The sequence below is a fragment of the Chenopodium quinoa genome, unplaced genomic scaffold (assembly GCF_001683475.1).
Source record: "Chenopodium quinoa cultivar QQ74 unplaced genomic scaffold, ASM168347v1, whole genome shotgun sequence".
In the NCBI taxonomy this organism is placed as follows: Eukaryota; Viridiplantae; Streptophyta; class Magnoliopsida; order Caryophyllales; family Amaranthaceae; genus Chenopodium; species Chenopodium quinoa.
This window is the reverse complement of record NW_018742616.1, coordinates 3636019-3657221: the sequence shown is the minus strand read 5'-3', so window position 1 is coordinate 3657221 and position 21203 is coordinate 3636019. Positions and strand designations below refer to the sequence as shown.

Here is a 21203-nt window from a genome sequence, read left to right as displayed (position 1 = left end):
TAGATTATATTGCCATTTTGTTTAATTTTAGGAGAATTTTGAAGCACAGTTTACCAATTTCCAGTTGAAATTTAGAATTGGTGATGATCACGGGCAAGAAAATATGAAAAAAAGTTGACAGCTGTGGGATTTGAACCCACGCCCTTTCGGACCAGAGCCTAAATCTGGCGCCTTAGACCACTCGGCCAAACTGTCGGATGTGTAATATAATTAATATCATAAGAGAGATCTTATGCAAATCTTTCATTTAACGTTTTTTCACCATATACATACCCTTGAGTTTTTTGTTTATTCACCATATATTTATGTCATACGATTCGATTTACGATCCTACCCAATTTTTACAAGTTTTAAAACATGCCTATAGTGTTATTTATAAATATATATTGTCAATTATTGGTTGCTTAATGGGTAAACAACTATTTTCTATCAATAATTAGGTTTTAAACTCATATTTTAAATATATTTATTTAAATTTGGATTTGACGTTTTGATTATAGATGCCGATAGAATCTTACATTTCTATAATTCAATTTTACGTTTCGATTCTGAAAGTCCCTTCCGATTCAAATTGCAATCCCAATTTTAATAACTTTGCCTGAGTTGTTACAAAAATTCACCATATACCCCTAATAATAACAAGATGAGTGAAATTTGGTTAATTATGCATCGAAACTACCTTAGATCTATCCCCCCATCCTCGAAACCACTCTCCTCTTTTCTTTAACCCCCGAAACCACTCCAAATTTCTATAACCATATCCGTATGATTGATTTGGAGGATGAGAAAATAATGGAAATTTGGGGTGGTTTTGTGGGTGGGAAAAAAGAATGTGGGTTGGTTTCACGGGTAGGAGAATGTATTTAGGGTGGTTTCGGGTTATAATTAACCTAATGACTGAAAAAATTAACAATCATTAGTCATCAAAAGATATATGATGTATATGATGAATTTAAAAAAACTCAGGGTATATGATAAATTTTAAAAAGTTTAAGTGTATATGATGAATAAACAAAAAACTCAGGGGTATATGGAGAAAAAACCGTTCATTTAATTATTTGAGCCATATCAAAGAGCCATAAGGCTTTGACTAGGGATGTTAACAGCTTGAACGATTTCATAGAATTTTACGGAATGGATTCACTATAGTTAAAATAATTAAAATATTAATTCTTACTCAGCATTTGTTGCAGGTAACAAATGAACTGTTTCGAAGAAGAAGAAGGAGGAAAAAAAAAAAAAAAAAAAAAACCAAAGAGACAACAAATGAACTGGCATTAGCAAAACTGTTCCTCGTTACTTATTACCAAAAGCCACTTGATTGATAAACTTGGGATCAACCACGGCTCCCTCACATCAATTGATGCTAGCTCAAAACCTAGTAAAAATTAATTCCAGAACAACAACCAAACACAAAGTATCAATAACATAATATTAAAACAAACACTAAGAATGATACGTGTCACTTTTTGGTGCTGTTTTTTTCTCTAAAACATTTTTTTTTATTCACTTCCTAAAAAAAATTCATTTCTTTATATAATTGTGATTCACTTCCTTAAAAAAAGAATATTCACCAAATCATATAATTGTGGTTCACTTCCTAAAAAAATATTCACATATTTTCCATATTTTTATTGTATAAATATTTTTCTACAATTTTTTTCGGTGTTCTATATGTTTCACCCATTGGTCTAATCCAGATTTGGGGCTCAATTCTGGGTATAAATTATAATTCAAACTTTTTCAATTTCATTTAAAAATATGATGATTATTTTTTGGTAGATTTATAAAATTTTGTAACAACCGTGCGTGACACGGGACTTAATCTAGTTCATAATTAAATTTCAACCCCATACCACCCTAAGCTCACTCATAATTCCAAATACATACCACTTTGTGAACTAAATGCCCCCTTAGTATAAATTAAACTTATAAACGAAGTATGATCCATTAAGGGGGTGTTTGGTTCATCAAGTTGGAATAAATTGGTATAGAATCTCATACTTGAGAGGTATAGATTCTAAAACCTATACTAGTCCAAAGTTGTTTGGTTTTGATAGTTGGAATGAATTCTATCCTTCATTAATAGAGTGGATTGTGAGTCTTAGGGGGGAGGGGTGGGTATGGGATTCCATGGGTATGAAGGGGAATTAGAACTCCTTGGGTATGAAATTTCATTACTAAAAATCTCAACCAAACAAAAAAGTAGATGGAATGGATTCTAACTCCATTCCAAATGATTTAACCAAATGACCCCTAAGCTCCATTTCTGTACCTTTTAAAAAGTAGAAAAAACACTTATGAATAGTGTGAAGACTATTATATTCTTATAATGTTAGTTTACCTATATGCCCCTATTAATATGATGTTAATTGTTTCTAAACTTTTTCTTGTGTGATTTATTAATGATCGATTTGACTCTTATAAATAGTATTTGGACAATTATACTCTCTAAAATATTTATTTGCTTACTATTATATTCTTAAAATGTTTGTTTACCTATATGCCCCTATTAATATGATGTTAATTGCTTCTAAACTTTTCCTTGTGTGATTTATTAATGATCGATTTGACTCTTATAAATAGTATTTGGACAATTATACCCTCTAAAATGTTTATTTCCTTATTTGCCCTTATTAATGTTAATATTTTTTATTTTTATTTTTATTTATTTATTTTTTTAACTCTTAATAATAGTTTATAGACATTTATGCCCTAAAAAATATTTGTTTACATATTTTCCTTCATCAAGTTGCCACTTGCCAATAACAGAAAAAGTTTTCCGAATAGATTAGATATGGCGCGCGCATTAGTCATCCTAGTATTAAAAAAATTTCAACATGGCATTTTAAGGGAGGACTTGTTAAAACCCATTGACCTAAAACTTGGGCCTAGCTACTAGGCATATGGGTCCGTTCTGATGGACTTATGTAATCTGGTGGATGTTGCAATTTTAAGAGAGGACTTGTTAGCCACATCACCACATGCACCCCGATGAACATGAGCTTTTTATGGTGCAACTTCGGAAAATGGCTACTTCTCTATGCTAGGGGCCTAACCCCCCTTTGGAATTTGTAGTGCTGTGCATATATAGGTCTCTAACAATGTCACGATTTCAAAGAAGAAAGAAGTGTGAAGTTATGAGTCTTTATGACTAAGATCGTTCATTGGTTCAAAATCGCGACGAACTGGATTGAAGATTGAAAAATTTAAAATGAAGACCCGAAAATTGGACTACTGTTATTCGGATCAAACTGATTTTAATTTTTTCAACTTGATTTGGTTCGGGATTAGTCTAGACCAATTTTTGAATATTTCCACTTAGTTATGACATATTGAAACCATTAGGATGCCACAAGCACTTAATCTCATCAATCAAGAAATAGAAGCTTTTTGCAATGGATATGCTTCAGAATTTCTTTTCCAACGAAAAGCAATCTCTTTACAATCTCTCACACATCACGTGTGGGGCTGAGTATTAGGGCTTGGCCCAATGGATGGTGAAATGACAAGAAAAAAATCCTTTTAATGATCAAACTTAACTTAATCAAGCTCATTGCTCCTAAATCATGTCGTACTATCACTATATATTATAGATTTACTCCTAGTCAATTTAAGATATACGAAGTACAATATATCCAACACATTATTGCTATCAAACCTATAATAAAGGTGTATAATGTAACTTTATATGAATTTTTGGAACCCCCTTCTCTATTTTGAATTTTTTTTCTCTCAAACAAGGACTATTCAGACTTGTTGGTTGATTGGGCATTCTAATGATCACTCCTGGTGCAACTTGCTCTCACACCTCTTACGTAGTCTTGGACTTAATTGAAATGACAACTGTCAACAGCTTTAATTAGGCTACCTTAGCTTGCTAAGATTAACCTCCAAAATGCTCCTTAAACAACTCATGATTTTTCAATCTGAAAACAGTCTAATTTTAACACTTTCTTACGCTAGAAAGAAATTATTCTAGGTGTTTGAATTTGTTCTCTCTTCAAACACTAGGTCACTAATTACGAGCGGAAATAATAATTGAAAGTACGATATCTAATAATACATTATTATGTGTAAATAAAAGCTTTACAAATCAGCCTTGTTTTTACTTTTTTCATACCTAGTCATTTTTTATAAATATTCAAAAAGCTTTCATAAACTTACACACCTCTACTTAAGAAAGCTTAAATAAAAAATTAATAAGGTTTTAACCAATATATCTTGTGTTTAGAGAGCCACAAAGGCGGGTGATGAGAATCGATCTCAAGATCTCTTGAAATCAGGAGGAGAGTTCTAACCACTTAAAGCTATCCCTCACTCTTACCAGTATAGCAAAATTTGACTCAACCTAATATAATCCTTTACAAACATGTTTTAATTTGGTCAAGAATATCAATTCTTTTCAATAATTAAGTTGATCCAATCCTAGCCTAAAATTAAACGGGTTTGATTAAAGTTTGAAAAACGAACCCATATAAGTATATCATCGCCTAAATTGTTACCATGGTAACCGGGACCACCACATAGAAGCGTTAGCTCCAAACTTGTAAGTTGTACTCCAAGTATTAAATGTCATCTTCCAAATCTTGTACAAACATTTAAAGAAAGCGTCCCCAATGTAATGGTTGAGTCAGATTGATTTAGCTTCGTTACAAGTAAATAATTATAAATTAAATGTTGGTATCATCAATGTTAGGAACAGATTTTGGTAACCGAGTCATAAAACCAACCCTCTTCTTTGACTATTCCTAACATGAAAAGGTCAATTCCCCCAGTTTCATATTTCCACCTACTCTCCCATTCCTTCAACTATACTTTTTCAACCCTTTCATTTTATATCTATATTTTTCTTTCTCTCATATAATCATATAGTATATATACTATACATGCATGTTTATATATTATGCATGGATTAGAAGGTAATTAACCAAAGTAATTAGCATGGAAAACTCAAACAAATCCAAGAGTTTATTTCTTAAGTTCTTACCAAAAGCAGCTTCAGCAGTTAGCTTTCAAAACCCTCAATTTAGTCCTGGAAGAGATCACCACCACCACCACCACAACCACCACTCGTCCAAGACTAAGACCCATGCACATAAAGGCTTCTCCGGCCCAATCAACTACTCGGTGTTACCGGACGAGGCCCGAGAAAAGCCCAAAAAAGATGGATCAACCTATGAAGCCCATGAGCCCACCTCACCAAAGGTATCTTGCATGGGGCAAATCAAGTACAAGCACAAGAAAAAGAAGCTAAGAAAAATAGCTTCTAAAAATAAAACAAATAATGTATCTTTAGAAGTTGATCATCAAAAAAAGCCAAGTACAAAATCATCACCTTTTAGCAAGTTTTTCAACAAATCATTGAAGAAATCAAAGGGTAGTCATCAAAGTGAAGAACATGGTAAGGAAAGTAGAAGAGCTACACTAGATAATAATAATCTAAAGAAGAAGACTAATGTGCCTTCTTTAGGTATTATGAACAAGTTTGCTAGTGGAAGGGAAACCCTAGCTAACTTTGATTGGACGGCTCAGATCGCGCCATTAGATCATGATCGAGATTACTATTCTGATGATGAGGAGATTAGAAGAGGTGATAGCGACGACGATGATGAAGATGATGATAGGGAGGTAATAATCCCATACTCCGCGCCTATGTTAATTGGTGGAAGATCAAGGGATAATGGTGTCAATGGTACAAATGATGTGATTGGAGGAAGAAGGTTATCTTTAGAACCAAGAAAAGAAGTTAATCTTTGGAAGAGAAGAACTATGGCTCCACCTCCTCCTCTTGCTTTGAATTCCAACAAGGTTAGATCATGATATTATATTATAATTAGTTATATTATAAAATTATAAGTAATCAATTTAATTATCATACAAAGTAGTGTTTTTTTTTTTCCTTTCCCTTTTTTTTTTTTTTTTGTTAAGTTTAATTTTCACTTTGCCTTGTATTTGATTTTCATCTTTATTTTTTCGTCTCTTGTAAGTTGTAATTAATTAGATTGTTATGTGTTACATATGTACGTTTCCACATGAACATAAATATATGGTGGGATTTTGCAATTTAATGTCTTCATGTATTTTCACGTTACAGAAATAATGAGCAAGAATTCAATGTATGACATTGTTGTTGCTAAGTTTATTATATAATCATTTTGCAAAGAAATAGAAGTTTTGGTTAAATGTACCATGTTAAGAGTAATAAAAGCATTATGTACTACTACATATTTTACAATATTGAGAGTGAGGGATAGCTCAAGTGGTTAGAGCATCCCTCCATCTCTCATGATATCTTGGGATCGATTCTCATCACCTGCCCACGTGGCTCTCTATACACACACACACAAAAAAAAAAAAAAAAAAAAAACATATTTTACAATATTTTTTGGGATTTCACTAGAATCATCTTTACCATTCTCGAAATTTTATGCCTATTTTTTTTTTTACTCAAGAAACTTTTAATTAATCCTGAGAGCTAAGAATTTTACTATAAGTACTCCGTACTTCATAATTCCTTTGTTTCTTTGTAGTTGTAACACTTCTCTTTTCACGTTTGCCGATACATGATTTCAATTATTAATATCTTTAATTACCAATATGTAAAAGCTATAAACATTAGATATTAAATTGGTATAAATCGAGACTAATCTAACAAGATCACACATGACTAAATTTTTTCATAGTTATAAATCATCAAAGCTAGTCAAAGTGGAACACGTGAATAGTGTAAAAGTCAAACTATTGCAACTATAAAAAAAAACGAAAGAAGTATAACCGAATAATAAGAGTGTTAAAATCATCAATATGTTTTATTTTTTGGTGTTCCACCTAGTTCACCATTTGGGTTAATCTGGATTCGGGGCTCAGTTCTGAGTGGTTAGATTGCAGTCCCCTCCAATTGTTGTTGCGGAGAATCGAACACGCGGTTTTCCCTACCAAATGTAGCCTCAATCACCACTACACCAACAGCCAATTAATAAAATCATCAATATGTTGATACGTGGTTTACATCTAAACAAAAGATATTCCTAGGGACCTGATAATTCCTTGGTCTTATTTCTTTTTATGAAAAAGAGACATTGCATTTAGATTTTATTTTTTGTTTTTCTCAAATGAAAAATGCATTGATAGATGAGAAATTGAGGCTTTGATTTGAATAATAGTTGCGGAGTGCCTGATCTGGCAAGCAACACTACAAGAAAAGGACCATGTAATATAATAAGATATACAAGTATTAATGAAAATCCCAACTTTCTTTTCTTGCTCATAAGCCTTTCATTTTAGAGTATTTGATAATTAATTTCATTTTTGAGTATTTTAGAGTATTGTTTCATCCACTTTCTTTTACCTTTGATTCAAATACAAATTTGATGTCACTTTCATTATATAACTAATTAATGTGAGTGGTTTTCAATTCATACGACTTTAATTTCTTCTTATTTATTCAACAAATTGCTTGATTAAAATTGTCAAAAGGATGAGTGAAAGTTTTCAACATAATCCGCCGAAGGCCTATAGCCCTAAAGTCGTTTTATATTAATACATTTCACCAAGCAAAACAAACATTATATTACTATGGGTCGTCTATACTATTATAATTTATAAAGAATGAAACTATGAAGTTTAATTAACCAAAAGTGCCTAACTTGTAGTAGCCGATATGAGTTCCGCGATTATATGTAATCTTAATTTCACCAAGCAAAGGAGGTAAGGAGCTCCCACATCAGTGCTTGGACTCGGAGGTTACTTCACCTTGATCTCCCTCGTCACATGCATGCATTTATTTCTCAAATAATAGGATATTTCATATGAACATTTACTTCAAATTGGAGGTGTAGATCCAACAATAATACATGGCCTTAAAAAATATCTATAAATTAGAGCTGACAAACGTATTGTGTTGTGTCATACTTGTGTTCATGTTCAATATTAAACAAGTTGAGGAGGCCAGGCTCAACACTAACCCGACCTATTTAATAAATGTGACGTGTCGTGTTGACCCATTTAATTAAACGTGTCTTAAACCTTTAACACTAACCCCCTTTTCCATGTCTAACACTTGAAAAAATGTTAGCATCATTAGAAATATGTCATATTTTTATAAATTATTGAATTTTTTTTTCGTAGGCAGGTTAAACTGTGTTAATTTTGTGTTGAGAATCTCAACAATAACCCGACCTGTTTAACTAAACGCGTTGTGTCATGTTGACTCATTTAATTAAACGCTTCACGACCCTTGACAATAACCCGCTTTTATCCTGTTCGATTCATGTGGTGTTGTCGTATCGTATCAGCTTTTGCCAGCACTGTACAAATGTACTCAATAACAATTAAATTTAAAAACGTAAAAAATAAGAATATCAATGTTAAGGTGTCAAATCCCATTTAATAGGAGATTGTTTTTTTTCCTCATTCTATTTTTTGCTTCTTTAATAAATTAAATGCCTGGCCTTTTTATCTAAATGGTAAAACAAACCCTATGCTAATGAGAGTAATGACCGAAAGTAGGAAAATATTAGCAATGCTTTTCACTTCATTGCTTCAATCATAGACCAGCTAGGTGTTTATTGTGCTCTTTTGTCTATATAATTAAATTTCACATTAATATATGTAATTTATTCAAAATGATGATTCAAACTGTTCCCTTTACTTTTCTTTTCTTATTATTGCAAAATCAAATAAGTACAAATTTGTGCTTTTGAAAAAAAAAAGTCATAATTTTGGATCAGTGTGGAGCAATACATGCAAGTAAAAGGCCGCTAGATGTAGTTAGTTTGTCAAGTTTCTCTTAATTTAGCTAGGTGTTAGGTCATCAATAAATCTAGTCTAAGAGATGTAATAGTCTTATCTATTAGTGGAAAACAAGTACGATTATGCTTAGGATTGTTGTCGTAAACTCTATTCTTTAGTACTCGTAACTATTACGCCTTGATAGCATATCATGAGATTTTGGATCAAATTTCATTCTTTTCTAGTCTAGTGATTTAATTAAAAGAGACTACTTGCCAACGATGACATGCTTGCTCCATTTTTTCATGCTAGGTACTTAGTACGGAGTATATAAGATATTATTTCCACCGTTTCATTTTATTTGCTGTGTTTCTCTAGGAATGCTTGTCAATACATGATTATAAGAATCACGAATGAATAATGTTAGGATTAGTGTGGAGATGAATTAATGCATGGAGGCATAAGGTGAATTGCAAGAAGTTGTTTTCGTTGAGGTTTGACCAAACTGATGAAATGTTCGGTCAAACAGGGTTTGAAGGCAGAACCTGCAGCTCATGAAGATTTAGAGCAGGTTTGGACCTTGTAGAAGTTCGACCAAACCTCCCTAGTTCGACCGAACAGGGGGTAGGTTCGGTCGAACCTTGCTGCTCTGTTTTTAGCGCTTTGATCTTGCTTTATTTTGCTCCAGTTTTAATCTTGGCTATTGATTCTCTTTGTACTCTTAGACTATATATAGTATTACTAAGCCTCTTTATTAGGGTATTCACAAACATTAAACACTAAGAGAGAGTTTGAGAGAGTTTGTGAGGAGCATTTGAATTCCATACAATTCATGCTTGTAATTCTTGATTTCATTCATCATCAATACTACCCCATAGTGCAAGGGTGGGTTTTTTCTCCCGGTTCTCGGGTTTTCCCATGGGAATATTGTCTCCTTTATTTGCTTAGTTTCCTTTAATGGGTTTTCTTGATTGTTATGCTTGCTTGTTCATTGTTGTTGTGGGTTGAATGCAAATGAGTTTGAGCCCTTAATCCTTTCAATTGGTATCAGAGCCAGGTTGAATATTTGGTGGTTTAGTGATTTAGGGTTTGTGTGAAACTTGAATTTGTGATTGAGTTACAAAGTTTGGGTCTTTAGATGTTCAAAGTTTGAATCTTGGGTGTCAAGTTGCATTCTTTGTTGTTGAAAACCTATTGTGAACTTTGTTTGTTTGATTTGCAATGGAAGAGGGCAAGTTGAAAATTGAGAAGTTTGATGGGAAGGATTTTGGGTTTTAGAAGATGCAAATAGAGGACTATTTGTATCAAAAGAACCTATATTTGCCCCTTACTAGTAAACCATCGGGTATGAAAGAAGATGAGTGGAAAGTATTGGATAGACAAACTCTAGGAGTAATTAGATTGACATTGGCTAAGAGTGTTGCTTATAATGTCAAAGATGTGACAACGACGGTTGGTGTGATCAAAGCGTTGTCCAATATGTATGAGAAGCCACTGACTATGAACAAGGTGTTCTTGATGCGTCGTTTGTTTGAAATTGAGATAAATGATTGTGGTTCCACTCCTGAACACATAAATGAATTCAATTCGATAATCTCTCAACTAGCTTCGGTTGAGATCAAGTTTGATGATGAGGTGAGGGCCTTGATTTTGTTGTCATCGTTTCCTACACTAGGAGAAAAATACAAATGGCCACCGGTTCAAAACCCCCATTTAGCACCGGTTTTGAACCGGTCCTTATTTAAGGGATGCCAAAAATCAAAAGATTTCGCACCGGTTCTTGTTGTGAACCGGTGCGAAAAATGGCTTAAAAAAAAACTTTTAGCACCGGTTCTGTTTCAAAAACGGTGCCAAAAATGCCCCATTTTTTTTTTTTTTTTTTTTTTTTTTTTTTGCATTTTTTTCACTTAAATTGATATATAAATACTAACATATATATAAAGTTACATATTTTTTGGTTGTTGTATAGTTTGTGCATCTCACAAAACCAACAAAAAGTACTGCACTCGGAAAAATGCCATAGCTACATTGATTATTGGCTGTGCAATGAACTGGATACATACAACACTAAAAAGATGTATACAATCGTACAGAAGCATACTATGTTGGGTTTTTTTTTTTTGGAAAGAAAAACAAAGCCAAAAGTTTCAACATCAAGAATTTGCCAAACAAAATGTACAAAGCAAATAGGCAGCAGCAGTGCAACATGAACAACAGCTAGAAGAATACACCTCTAGACAACTCAGCAGCAAGCTTGCGACACCAAAAAGCACACCAGAGCGACCTCTGAGTAACCAGGACAACAAGCAAACAACAACAACACATCCAGCATAACAGCAACAGCACCAGCAAAACCAGAAGCACTGAACCCAACAAAGCATCAGCAGCGATGACCAGCAACAGCACATAATCAAGTTGATGCAGCGCTAGAAGCCAGGAAGCAATAGACAGAGAACAACAACTGGAACACACAGATAAAAAAATAGGCTGCAGCTAATACAGAAGCAAAAGAACAATAAAGAACCAGGCAACAACCCAGCAATCAACAGAGCAACAACAGACAACAAAGCAGCAATAGCCCAGCAACCTGATGAGCATCACCTTGCAAAGCAGACCACTAAACAACAGCAGTTGGCAGGCAGTAGAGCAACATACAACAGACAACAGACGACGCTGAGAAACAACAGGCCAGTAGCCCACCAAGAACTAGCAGCTAACAAAACAAACAGAAGACAAAACCAGCCATCACCAGACCAAGCACCTGCAAATATTAGATGTGTCAGCTCAAAGGTGAATGAAAAAGGATGGTAAAAATGAATTCAACCACCACCAACAAACAGATTAAAAGGAAGGCATGAACTTTGTAAGAGGAATTTCTTATTTCTACTCTTTTTTTTTTTTCTTGTCATAGTAGAGAACAGAGAACCTACCTCTATTGCAATAGTAATTGGACTAAGATTATCTACCTTTACATTCCCTAGCTTCGATGCGATAGCTGCAAACAAACTAGTATGGATGTTAAAACAAGATAAATCCCCCTCTAATTCCACTCTGCCAAACTGGAGTTGTTTTGCAATCTAAACACCATATCTTGCTGCCATTGCTTCAGCAAGAATGACAAGAACATCACCTGCAGGAACTCTTTTCACACTAGCAACCAACATCCTGCCAACCCCATCACGAATTACAACTCCAAGGCCTACACCAATTCCAGCCAACAAGGCAGCATCGAAGTTCACCTTCACAGAACCATCAACATGCAGCTCCCATTTGCTACGACCATGTTGACCACTTGATCTTACACCCCATTTACAGCTTCACAGAACCATCAACAGTAGAATTAACATTCATACACCAGCATTTTCAAACAAATTAAGCTGTTTTAATCAGACATTTACAGCTTATCATATGCTTGTAATCAAATAAAGATTTAGAATAATCACAACAAATATTTCAATATCAATCAAATCTTGATAAAAATTCACAAACCCATCACCAAAAATCCTAACAAAAACAAACCCATATAACAAAATAATCCAAATCACCTTAAAATTCAACAATGCATATGGATTAAATTACAGGAAATAACTTGGGTAAAATATACATACTTCATGATGGGAAGATTCTAGAAAAAAAAAAAAAATAAACAACAAGAACCTAGAAAAAAGAAAAGAAAGTCCAACCTAGAATATAATGCAAATTAAACTGAGGAACTTCAAACGACAATAAAATCTCAGAAGAAATTGAAGAAAAAAGTACCTTAAGTAAAGGTTGAGAATTAACTCCTAGCAGTGCGTTATAGAAACTATAGACTCGTAGCAGCAGCTCACGACCCACGAAACCACCACCGCAACCACGAAACCACCACCGCACCCACGATACCACCACCGTGCCACACCCAAGAACCCACCACCACTAGCACCGACCACCGTCACCATAATCACAAAAAATTAAATAAAAATTAGAAATCCTATCATCTCACATTCTCACCATTGAATTCAATCAAAATTTCAATTGTTCATCATTAATAAAAAAAAAAAATCATAAAACCTAGATTTCAAATCGAAGAGCACATACCTTGAATTTGTGAATTTTGAATCGATAATTGATTCAAGTTTGTTGTTGTTGTTTTTGTTGTATTTGGTTCAAATTGACGGCGGCGGCGATGGTGGTTGTGCTTGGTTCTAATGACACCGATTTCGGACTGAGAAGGAGAAGGAGAGCGGTGTTGCTTGCGGCGCAGTTATGGAAAAGGAGATCGAAGGAGAGAGAAAAGGAAAGGGAAAGCGGCGGTTATGGAGAAGGAGATTGAAGGAGAGAGAAGGAGTTTGAGGAAAGAGCTGAGCCTCCATTGTTGAACCGTAGGAGAGAGAAGGAGAGAGAGGCAGATGAGAGAGGAGGAGAGATCGAGGAAAGAGAAAGAAAGAAGATTAAAAAGACCGGTTTTTTTTATTTTTTTTACAATAGAATTCGAACCGGTTCGAACCGAACCGGTGTGATTAACTCATTTTTCGCACCGGTTTGGTTAGAACCGGTGCGAAAACTCTTTCCCTCAATCCCGCCTATTTTTTTTGGCACCAAAAACTGGTGCGAAAAGGGCGGTGCTGCTTTCTGTTTTTCTACTATTGCTAGAAGTTGGGATATCGTTGTAGCCGCCATTAGCAACTCTTCCGAAAAGTCGAAGTTGAAGTGTGATGATGTGAGGGACTTTATCTTGAATGAGAGCTTGAGAAGGAAGAACTCGGGTGAGTCATCGGGTGGTGCATATTCTAGTGAAGGTAGGGGACGTGGAAGACAACAAAGAGGTGCTCAAAGAGGAAGATCGAATTCTAGAGGGAGGAGTAAGTCGAAGGGGAAGGTGAACATTGTGTGTTGGGGTGTGGTGTGAAAGGGCATACAAAGAGGTAATTTCCTAATCCCAAGAAAAAGGGTGGTTCAAACCACAAGAGCCACGATGATGCTAGTTCATCGGTTAGCTTGGTATCAAGCGATGAAATCGGTGATGCATTAATCTTGAGTGTTGATAGTCCCATTGAGTCTTGGATCCTTGATTCGGGAGCTTCATTTCATTCTTCTCCATGTAAGGAGATTTTCCAAAACTTCAAGAGTGGCAAGTTTGGAATGTTGTACCTTGTGGATGATGAACCGTTGGATATTATGGGGAAGGAAGATGTCATGATCAAGACTTCAAGTGGGAGCTCATGGAAGCTTAAAGATGTTAGGTACATACCTAAGCTAAGGAAGAATTTGATTTCGATGGGTCAACTAGACTCAAGCGATTTTAGAACCATGTTTGGTGAGGGTACTTGGAAGGTGTTGAAGAGAACTATGGTGGTGGCTGAAAAGAATGAAGTTCTTCAAACAAGTGTAATATTCCGAAAGAGGGTTCAGAATCAATTACAGAGTTAATTATTCAGTAAAGTCAAGTGATCGGAAAGTCCGCTAGTGGCCATCTCCGATTAGTGAGATTAATTATATTAATCTCACAGCTTTCCTCTAACTAAACCCAACGGGTCACACCCAAGCGTGCAACCAAACTAAGGCGACGAATTAAGTCGAAGGCCTTAATACGTCAAACAAGAGGATACGTACTTCGACGTCGGATTTCGAGCTTAGAGTGTCGAACCTGAACGTCGAATGTCGAGTTAAATTCTAGGAATTAACGAGACGTACAAATAAGTCAAACAACAAATAATAAAGTCAAAGTGCATAGCCCTAGCCTTGTAACGACCTAGCCGTACGCGGGCAAGGCTAGCACATGCTGCCGCAAGCACCAAGCAGCCCGTAAGGGAAAGATTAAAACAGTAAACACATTAGTAACTTCAAGAAAGATTAAATCAACAAAGTAAATAAATTAAATAATAATTAAAATATAGATATGGGACCAAACCCTCAGAACTATCAATATTTCCCGTCGAGGTCGAAGGCAATGTCGAGAAGGGCAAGGAGTATTCAAATCTCGTGAAATGAGGTATGGTATTTGATTGGGGAAAGTATCAAGGTCGTGTTTAGGCAAGGCTAAGAACATGAAAAATCAAGAGAGAGAGAATATTAGAAAGGGTATTGATGATGATTGTTGGTAATTCAAAACAGGGTGATACGACCGTTATCTATAAAGAAAAAAGAGAGTTGAAGCGATCAGAAAAGATAAGAATCCGAATCGGAATAAAACTCTTTTTATCGCGGCGCGCCAGGTCCATTGCGGCGCGATGGTCCTACAGTTTTGTGAATTTTGTTTTCATCATAACTTTTGATCAAAAAATTGAAACAAGATAAATAATATATCGTTGGAAAGATCTAAAGGTCTAATTTGCAACCAAATTATAATCAAATTGATATCTTTTGCAGAATTTGAGATATGATCAAAATAGTGGAACAGTGTCAGTTTTGGATAGAGTTTGGTATTTTAATCATATTTTTTTCATTTCTAATCGGAAGTGGGATTATGATATATCATTAGAAAGATAATTTCAAGGGCTATCCAACCGTTCAAGATTTGGATAAAAATTATGAGGCACAAAAATCAGTTTTGACCTGGAGTAGGATTATCAAAAGAGATGTTTTATTCAATATCAAATTCTTTAATCTTTATCTTATAGGGGAAAGGATATATTAGAACCTTCTAGAGGATTCTAAAAGCTCGTAATAAATCCTAATTGGTTTAGGAATGGGATTAAGGTATTGGAACCCCCTCATGATCATTGGGTCGTAGGTAAAACTTGGTTCGGCCTTGGTTTAGTATTTTGGCCATAACTTCTTCGTTATAAGTCAGATCTGGGCTTATAATGTATCGTTGGAAAACTCTTTTCAAACCCATCCAACTAAACAATAATTGGACCAGGACTATGGACTAAAATAATTTGGTGTGGACGTTTTTATGAGTTGGACACGAAATAAATGATTTTGGGTTTAAAGGCACGAAATGAATGATTTTGGATTAAAACATTTTAGGAAAGGTTAGAAATATGGTCAAGGCTTAAGGAAATTTTACGAGACTCTTCGACTCTTTACCGAACTCGTTAATCAAAGATGTGAAAGGTACTCTTCACTGGGTTTGGTTTTTGGGGAGACACAATTAGATGTCTACAACTTGTTAGCCACTTAGCCACGTATGTAGTGTCTTTACAGAACATGATATGAAAATGACACATAAAATCACTGAAAATTCTATGGAAGTTATCCTTAAAATGACTACCATATATTATACTAATATTTTATTGGCTGATTTTTTATTTATTTTTTATGTCAAAATTAAGTATAAATGTTTTTTCTTACTTTTTATTTTTATTTTTATATTTTCATAGTTAATTTATGAATTATTTTTTTAGTTTCAATAAAAATAAAATTGAAAATTTTAAATTAATTAGGAAAAGTATAAAAAAAAATCAGACATTATTTCAAAATTAATAAATGAATTTGAAAACTTAGATAAGTGATTTATAATCAATTTTGACATAAAAAAATAAATCAAAATCCTCTAATAAAAAATTAGTATAATGATAGTTATTTTAAAGATGATTATCAAAGAATCATCCTAAAATCACACATGAATAAATGTAATCCATATTTTATGTAATTATGTACACGGGACCAATCTATCTGGACATGCCTTTACTCTTGATCTATAGTCACCTAATCTGGTTCATTTAGATTTAAAAAAGAAAAAAAAAATTCTATCTATTTCATTATTGTATATATCCATTTAGTTAAAAACTAGATAATTTTCGATCCAATGCTCGGTTTTTTAAATTATTTATAATTGAAATATAGAAATTTCTAGAGAAAAATAACATAATAGTCTATCATAATAATAGCCTTCAAATAAAATTAATAATAAATAAATATATTGAAAATTCCCTCCAAAAAAAACCTCCAATTTAGTATAGAGTAATAAATATGAGATTAACACTTTAAATATGCTATGATCATGATCCTTGAATAATTATGATCGAAGAAATATTACAGTTAATAAATTTTAAATGTCAATTGTTTTTGCTGATCTTTAATGTCATTATTAATTTTTGGCTATTTTGGGCCCTTTCTCATTAATTTCCTTTTGGTTTTGTTATTGATTTCAACAAAATTACGTCTTTTGAGTGTAATAATTGCCTCTATGGTGGCTTTTGTTTATATTTAGTTTTCTAAGTTTAGTATTGTACAAATTGTTTTATGGGTAATGATTTATAAGGAATAAAAAAAGAGGTTAATATTAAAATTACAATCAAATGAATTAAAAAAAAAAAAATTCTTTGAGGCTACAATAGATCGGTGGACCTCTTTTCTAAGGAATGTTGTAAAATCTTATAAATTGAAAGAGGGTATGTAGAATGTGCAATACATAATAATGATTGTAGCTTAGCTTTACTGAAAGAATGTTTTAATTTTTGATTCAATTGACACATTTTTTTTTTGATTTAAATCACTTTGTAAATATCGCGTGACTTTTTATCAATGAATTAAGCTTTTTGTCATATAAAAAAATTAATTGAAAAATAACTAGGTCAACAAAAAGTCATATAAAATAGTTTTTCAAGACGTATATTGACATTGTGGGTCAATTTTGTGCCAATGGGATTTTATTTATTTATTTATTTTTTAATAAAAGCCAATTGGAACTTCTTATTGCTAGAATGTGCAATGTTGTTGATAACATGGATCCAAACATATTATAGTTAAGATTTCTAATTAGATCCCATTCACCCGCACCAAAAACTGTTCCGATCGGGTTATTTTAGGCCCAAATCCAAATTGAAATCTAGATAGACACCCGGCCCAATCCTATAAAGAGTTTAATCATATCGGTTGGATATTAATGAATACATATGTGGCCATTATAAAAAGTTCAACAATCTCTATCTTGTCTGGGAGTGTTGGAGAGAGATTGATAGATCAGACTTGGATAATTCAAATCTTAGGAGAGGCATATGGTGGATAACCACTTTCAGTAACAGGAAAAATAATTTTTTTTTTAATCGGAGAAATTGGATTCTTACAATTATTTGACAACAAACACCCAAAAAAAAAAAAAAAAAATGAATAGAGCAATAGTACAAATAAACATTTAATCCTCCTCTATCAAAGTGTTCAATATATTTAGTCATGTCCCGAACAAATGGTAGAAATAAAAGTGTATGCTATTATCATCGGATCCTTCAAGAAAAGTGGATCACCATTCACCAAGTATAAAATTTTCTAGCAACCCACTACAATAAATTTCAAATCACAATAATTTTTAATTTACTAGTAATACTAATAACATAAATGAAACTATAACTCTAGCTTTTTTTTTTTTTTGTTTAATCTTACATTTTGCTCATATTTTTCTATTTCAACATCCAATAAACCCGTATAACAATAATCCGGCACTGCTAGTGAATCTAGTAAGTAACGCGTACTCCTTGGTACCTTAAAATCTCACCAATAAGCTCACCTTTACCAGATCCAACATACCTCCCACAAATCTTACCATCCCTAATAAACACAAAAGTGGGGACTTCAACCACATCCATAGCCCTCAAAAAATCCATACAACTCTCATTTTCATCCCCATTCATCCTAGCAAACACCACATTATCCATCTGCCTAGACAACTTGATCACGGTCGGGTACACCTTAACACAAGGTCCGCAGTGCTTTAGCCCTACATCAAGCACAATCAGCTTGTCATCGCCTCGATGCTCGTTGATCAAGGTCTCGACATCCTCCCTAGAGTGAAGCTGCACCACTGCCGAGTGACTATCACCATAGTAAAGCACATCTCCTACTAGTTGATCGGGTCCTATTGCTTCCTCCTCATGAATCTTTTGCATGGACTTGTAGAACGTAAAGTGAGGGACTTCCTCTATGTTCTCCCTCTTGCATAGTGCCTTAGTTGCTTCGGATTCATCCCCCATCACAAGAATGAACTCGACGTCGTTACAAGTGCGGCTTAGCTCCACCATAAAGGGGTATATCTGGCTGCTTTGATCGCTGTCGCTCATAGCAAACTCGACCACAACGAGCTTGTTTTGAGCGGCTTTAAGGGCGTTGTCGAACTCATCGATGCTGTGGACTCGTTGGACTCGTTGATCTTTCTTGCTGGTTTGGTTTGAGGTGGCTGCCGTGCTAGCCTTAATTGGCGAAAAGTGTAGTCTTTTAAGGGTTTTGTTGTTGAGTGATGAGTGGAGTTTAGGGAGGGTGGAGAAAGATGAAAAGGCGGAGAAGTTTGAAAGGGTGAGATTGTTGGGAAGAAGTGATGTTTTTGGTGGTTTGGATAACAAAAATGAAGATGAACAAGAAGAAGAAGATGCCATTTTTTTTATTTTTGAGAAGAAGATTGTAAGAATTGAAACAAAGAGGAGAAAAAGATGATGAAGAAGAAGATGTTAGTTGAATTTTGGTTAGATGTTGTGGGGGAGGTTTTTGATATGAAGAGATATATAAATTGACATTCACCACTCATTTTATGGTGTGGATGAGATTATGCACAAGAGAAGATACTTTCTTTTTTAGCGTTTTGTTTGGGTTGGGGCTAGTTGTTTCACCAATATGATTGTCTTTTTTGTTGGGCTGAATTCGTTTTATTTGCCCATTTGTACTCATCTCCATAGCCCTACGTAGACGTACCACATCAATCTTAGCCACGGATGGCAATTGGTTGTCCAAACATCGGCCAAAAATGACACAAGAATATCAAGTCGTATTTGATAAAATATAAAGGCAAAACTAGGTTTTCAACCATTAGCTTAACTTTTTGAGTGAGTTGGTTCTTTGACATATATTCTATAAGTGTCATTGAAATCAAATGATGAAAAATTGTTTAGGTAAATTAATCTGTCAAGAAAAATGCTACCTACAGTTCTTAAATCTTAGCTTGGACAATATACTTATGTACATAGTAATCTTATATTGGAACATTGTCTTCCACATTTTATCGGCTATGTCCTTTATAATGAGGGAGCCCTAGTTTCTCTTCATGAGAAACAATTTTGTTCCTCATAATGGCATTTTGGAAAATAATGTGATGTTTTTCACTGGTGGGGACCGCCTGTCAATTTTGGGTGGATCTCTCAGATCTTGACACATACCCTATAAGAAACAAAACTTGTTAATCAATAAGAGAAACAAGGAATTTCCCCTTTATAATAGCGCCAATTAAAAGGCGGATAAATGTAAAATTATTTAGAATATTCTTAAGTTACAAATTTTTTATTTAAAATTATTTAGAATATTCTAAGGTACAAATTTTTCATTGAAAATTTAGGCAAGCTTGATAATGAGATCGCCCTTGAAGATCAAGCGTAGGTGTACGTGTATATTGGTGTTTACATAAGGCCAAAAACATCATGCTCAAAGTCAAATTTGATTTGGGCTTAAATCCAAGGTTTCTCGGGCTGAATGAACTGAATCCATCTGTCTCAAAGATATTTTGTTGGAAAATGTCCAATTGAAGACCATCATTGATAGTTTCCTTCTTTTGTGAATTGTGACCACTTGATGTGTTTTTCTTCAAGCAAGAAGGTGTTTCTTGGTTAAAGAAGAACAGTTGTATTATTTTCTTGCGTGGGAATATTGAATAATGCTCAAAATTTGACTAAGTAGAGGTTGTTTAATTTATTTTCTCGTTTCCCACAAAAAAAATAAAATAAATAAAAATAAATAAATTTCTCGTAAATAACTAAGAGATATGATTATATGAAGTTCCAATCCTTACCAAGGGTGATAATAACTAATTTGATTTGTCTTCCCGCTTGAATTCTCTCCTAAAACTTTTTAACTTTCAATTTACAAGCAGTCAAATTTAATATTAAACACAAAATCTCTAAATTTTATTAGTGATGGCAAACGTGTATTTATAGCACATATATACCATGCCAACAAGGAGAAGAAGAAAAATCCTAAACATATTTTACAAGATGATAGAATTAAGAATAATCTAAAAATACCTTATAAAATGATAAATTAGAACTCTAATCCTAACTCTAGCTAAACACAAGTCTAACTCAATACTCAATCTCTCTCATAGACAACTCGTGCAAAATTAAAGAGTGAAATTAAACTGGCCAATCAACCAGATTGGTAAATAAAAAAAAAAGACCTCTAGCGATAATTTGGTAAAAAAATTTACTTCGACAACAACTTAGTAAAAAAAAAGCTAACCATATGCGACAATTTGGTAAAAATAATAAATTCAGGCGACATATCGACCAAAAAATCTAAAATTTTCCGAAAAATTCTTCAAAAGTCCTAATTTAATTCGTTTTTGTGTTTTTTAAATTTATTTTTCTTATTTAAAATTTTGAATTCATATGTCATCCCTTTTTATTTGGAAAAATTGAAAAGAATAATCCCACCTTTGGCACATCTTCTCAAAATAATCCCACATTTCCGTATTCCAGAAATAATCCCAACTTATACCCCCATCTTCTTAAAACGGTCCTTTTTACAAGTAACCTGGAGAAAAGGTTAACCTTTTTTTTTTTTTTTTTTTT

The 21203-nt window shown here is 33.7% G+C and overlaps 2 protein-coding genes, 1 long non-coding RNA gene and 1 other non-coding gene across 7 annotated transcripts; 1 reads left to right on the top strand and 3 right to left on the bottom strand.

The window, feature by feature from the left end:
• Nucleotides 1-115: 115 nt before the first annotated feature.
• TRNAL-UAG lies at nt 116-195 on the bottom strand. The gene has a single exon. It is a non-coding gene; the product is annotated as a tRNA-Leu (tRNA).
• Nucleotides 196-4693: 4498 nt separating this feature from the next.
• Nucleotides 4694-6125, top strand: LOC110721667 (uncharacterized protein At1g76070-like). Its single transcript, XM_021900865.1, has one exon. It carries the CDS (start codon nt 4945-4947, stop codon nt 5821-5823), a length of 879 nt encoding a protein of 292 aa, XP_021756557.1. The 5' UTR covers nt 4694-4944; the 3' UTR covers nt 5824-6125.
• Nucleotides 6126-10725: 4600 nt separating this feature from the next.
• LOC110721666 lies at nt 10726-13849 on the bottom strand. 4 transcript variants are annotated; one of them, XR_002511447.1, is made up of 3 exons: nt 12493-13849; nt 11664-12048; nt 10726-11494 (listed from the first exon to the last, which is right to left on the bottom strand). It is a non-coding gene; the product is annotated as an uncharacterized LOC110721666 (long non-coding RNA). The 4 variants fall into 4 exon arrangements; XR_002511448.1 differs by having other exon boundaries at nt 11700-12048; XR_002511446.1 differs by having other exon boundaries at nt 10726-12048; nt 12493-12648; nt 12811-13849.
• A 4164-nt stretch (nt 13850-18013) lies between these two features.
• LOC110721665 (thioredoxin-like protein CDSP32, chloroplastic) lies at nt 18014-19221 on the bottom strand. The gene has a single exon (XM_021900864.1). It carries the CDS (start codon nt 19023-19025, stop codon nt 18111-18113), a length of 915 nt encoding a protein of 304 aa, XP_021756556.1. The 5' UTR covers nt 19026-19221; the 3' UTR covers nt 18014-18110.
• Between the last annotated feature and the right edge of the window lie 1982 nt (nt 19222-21203).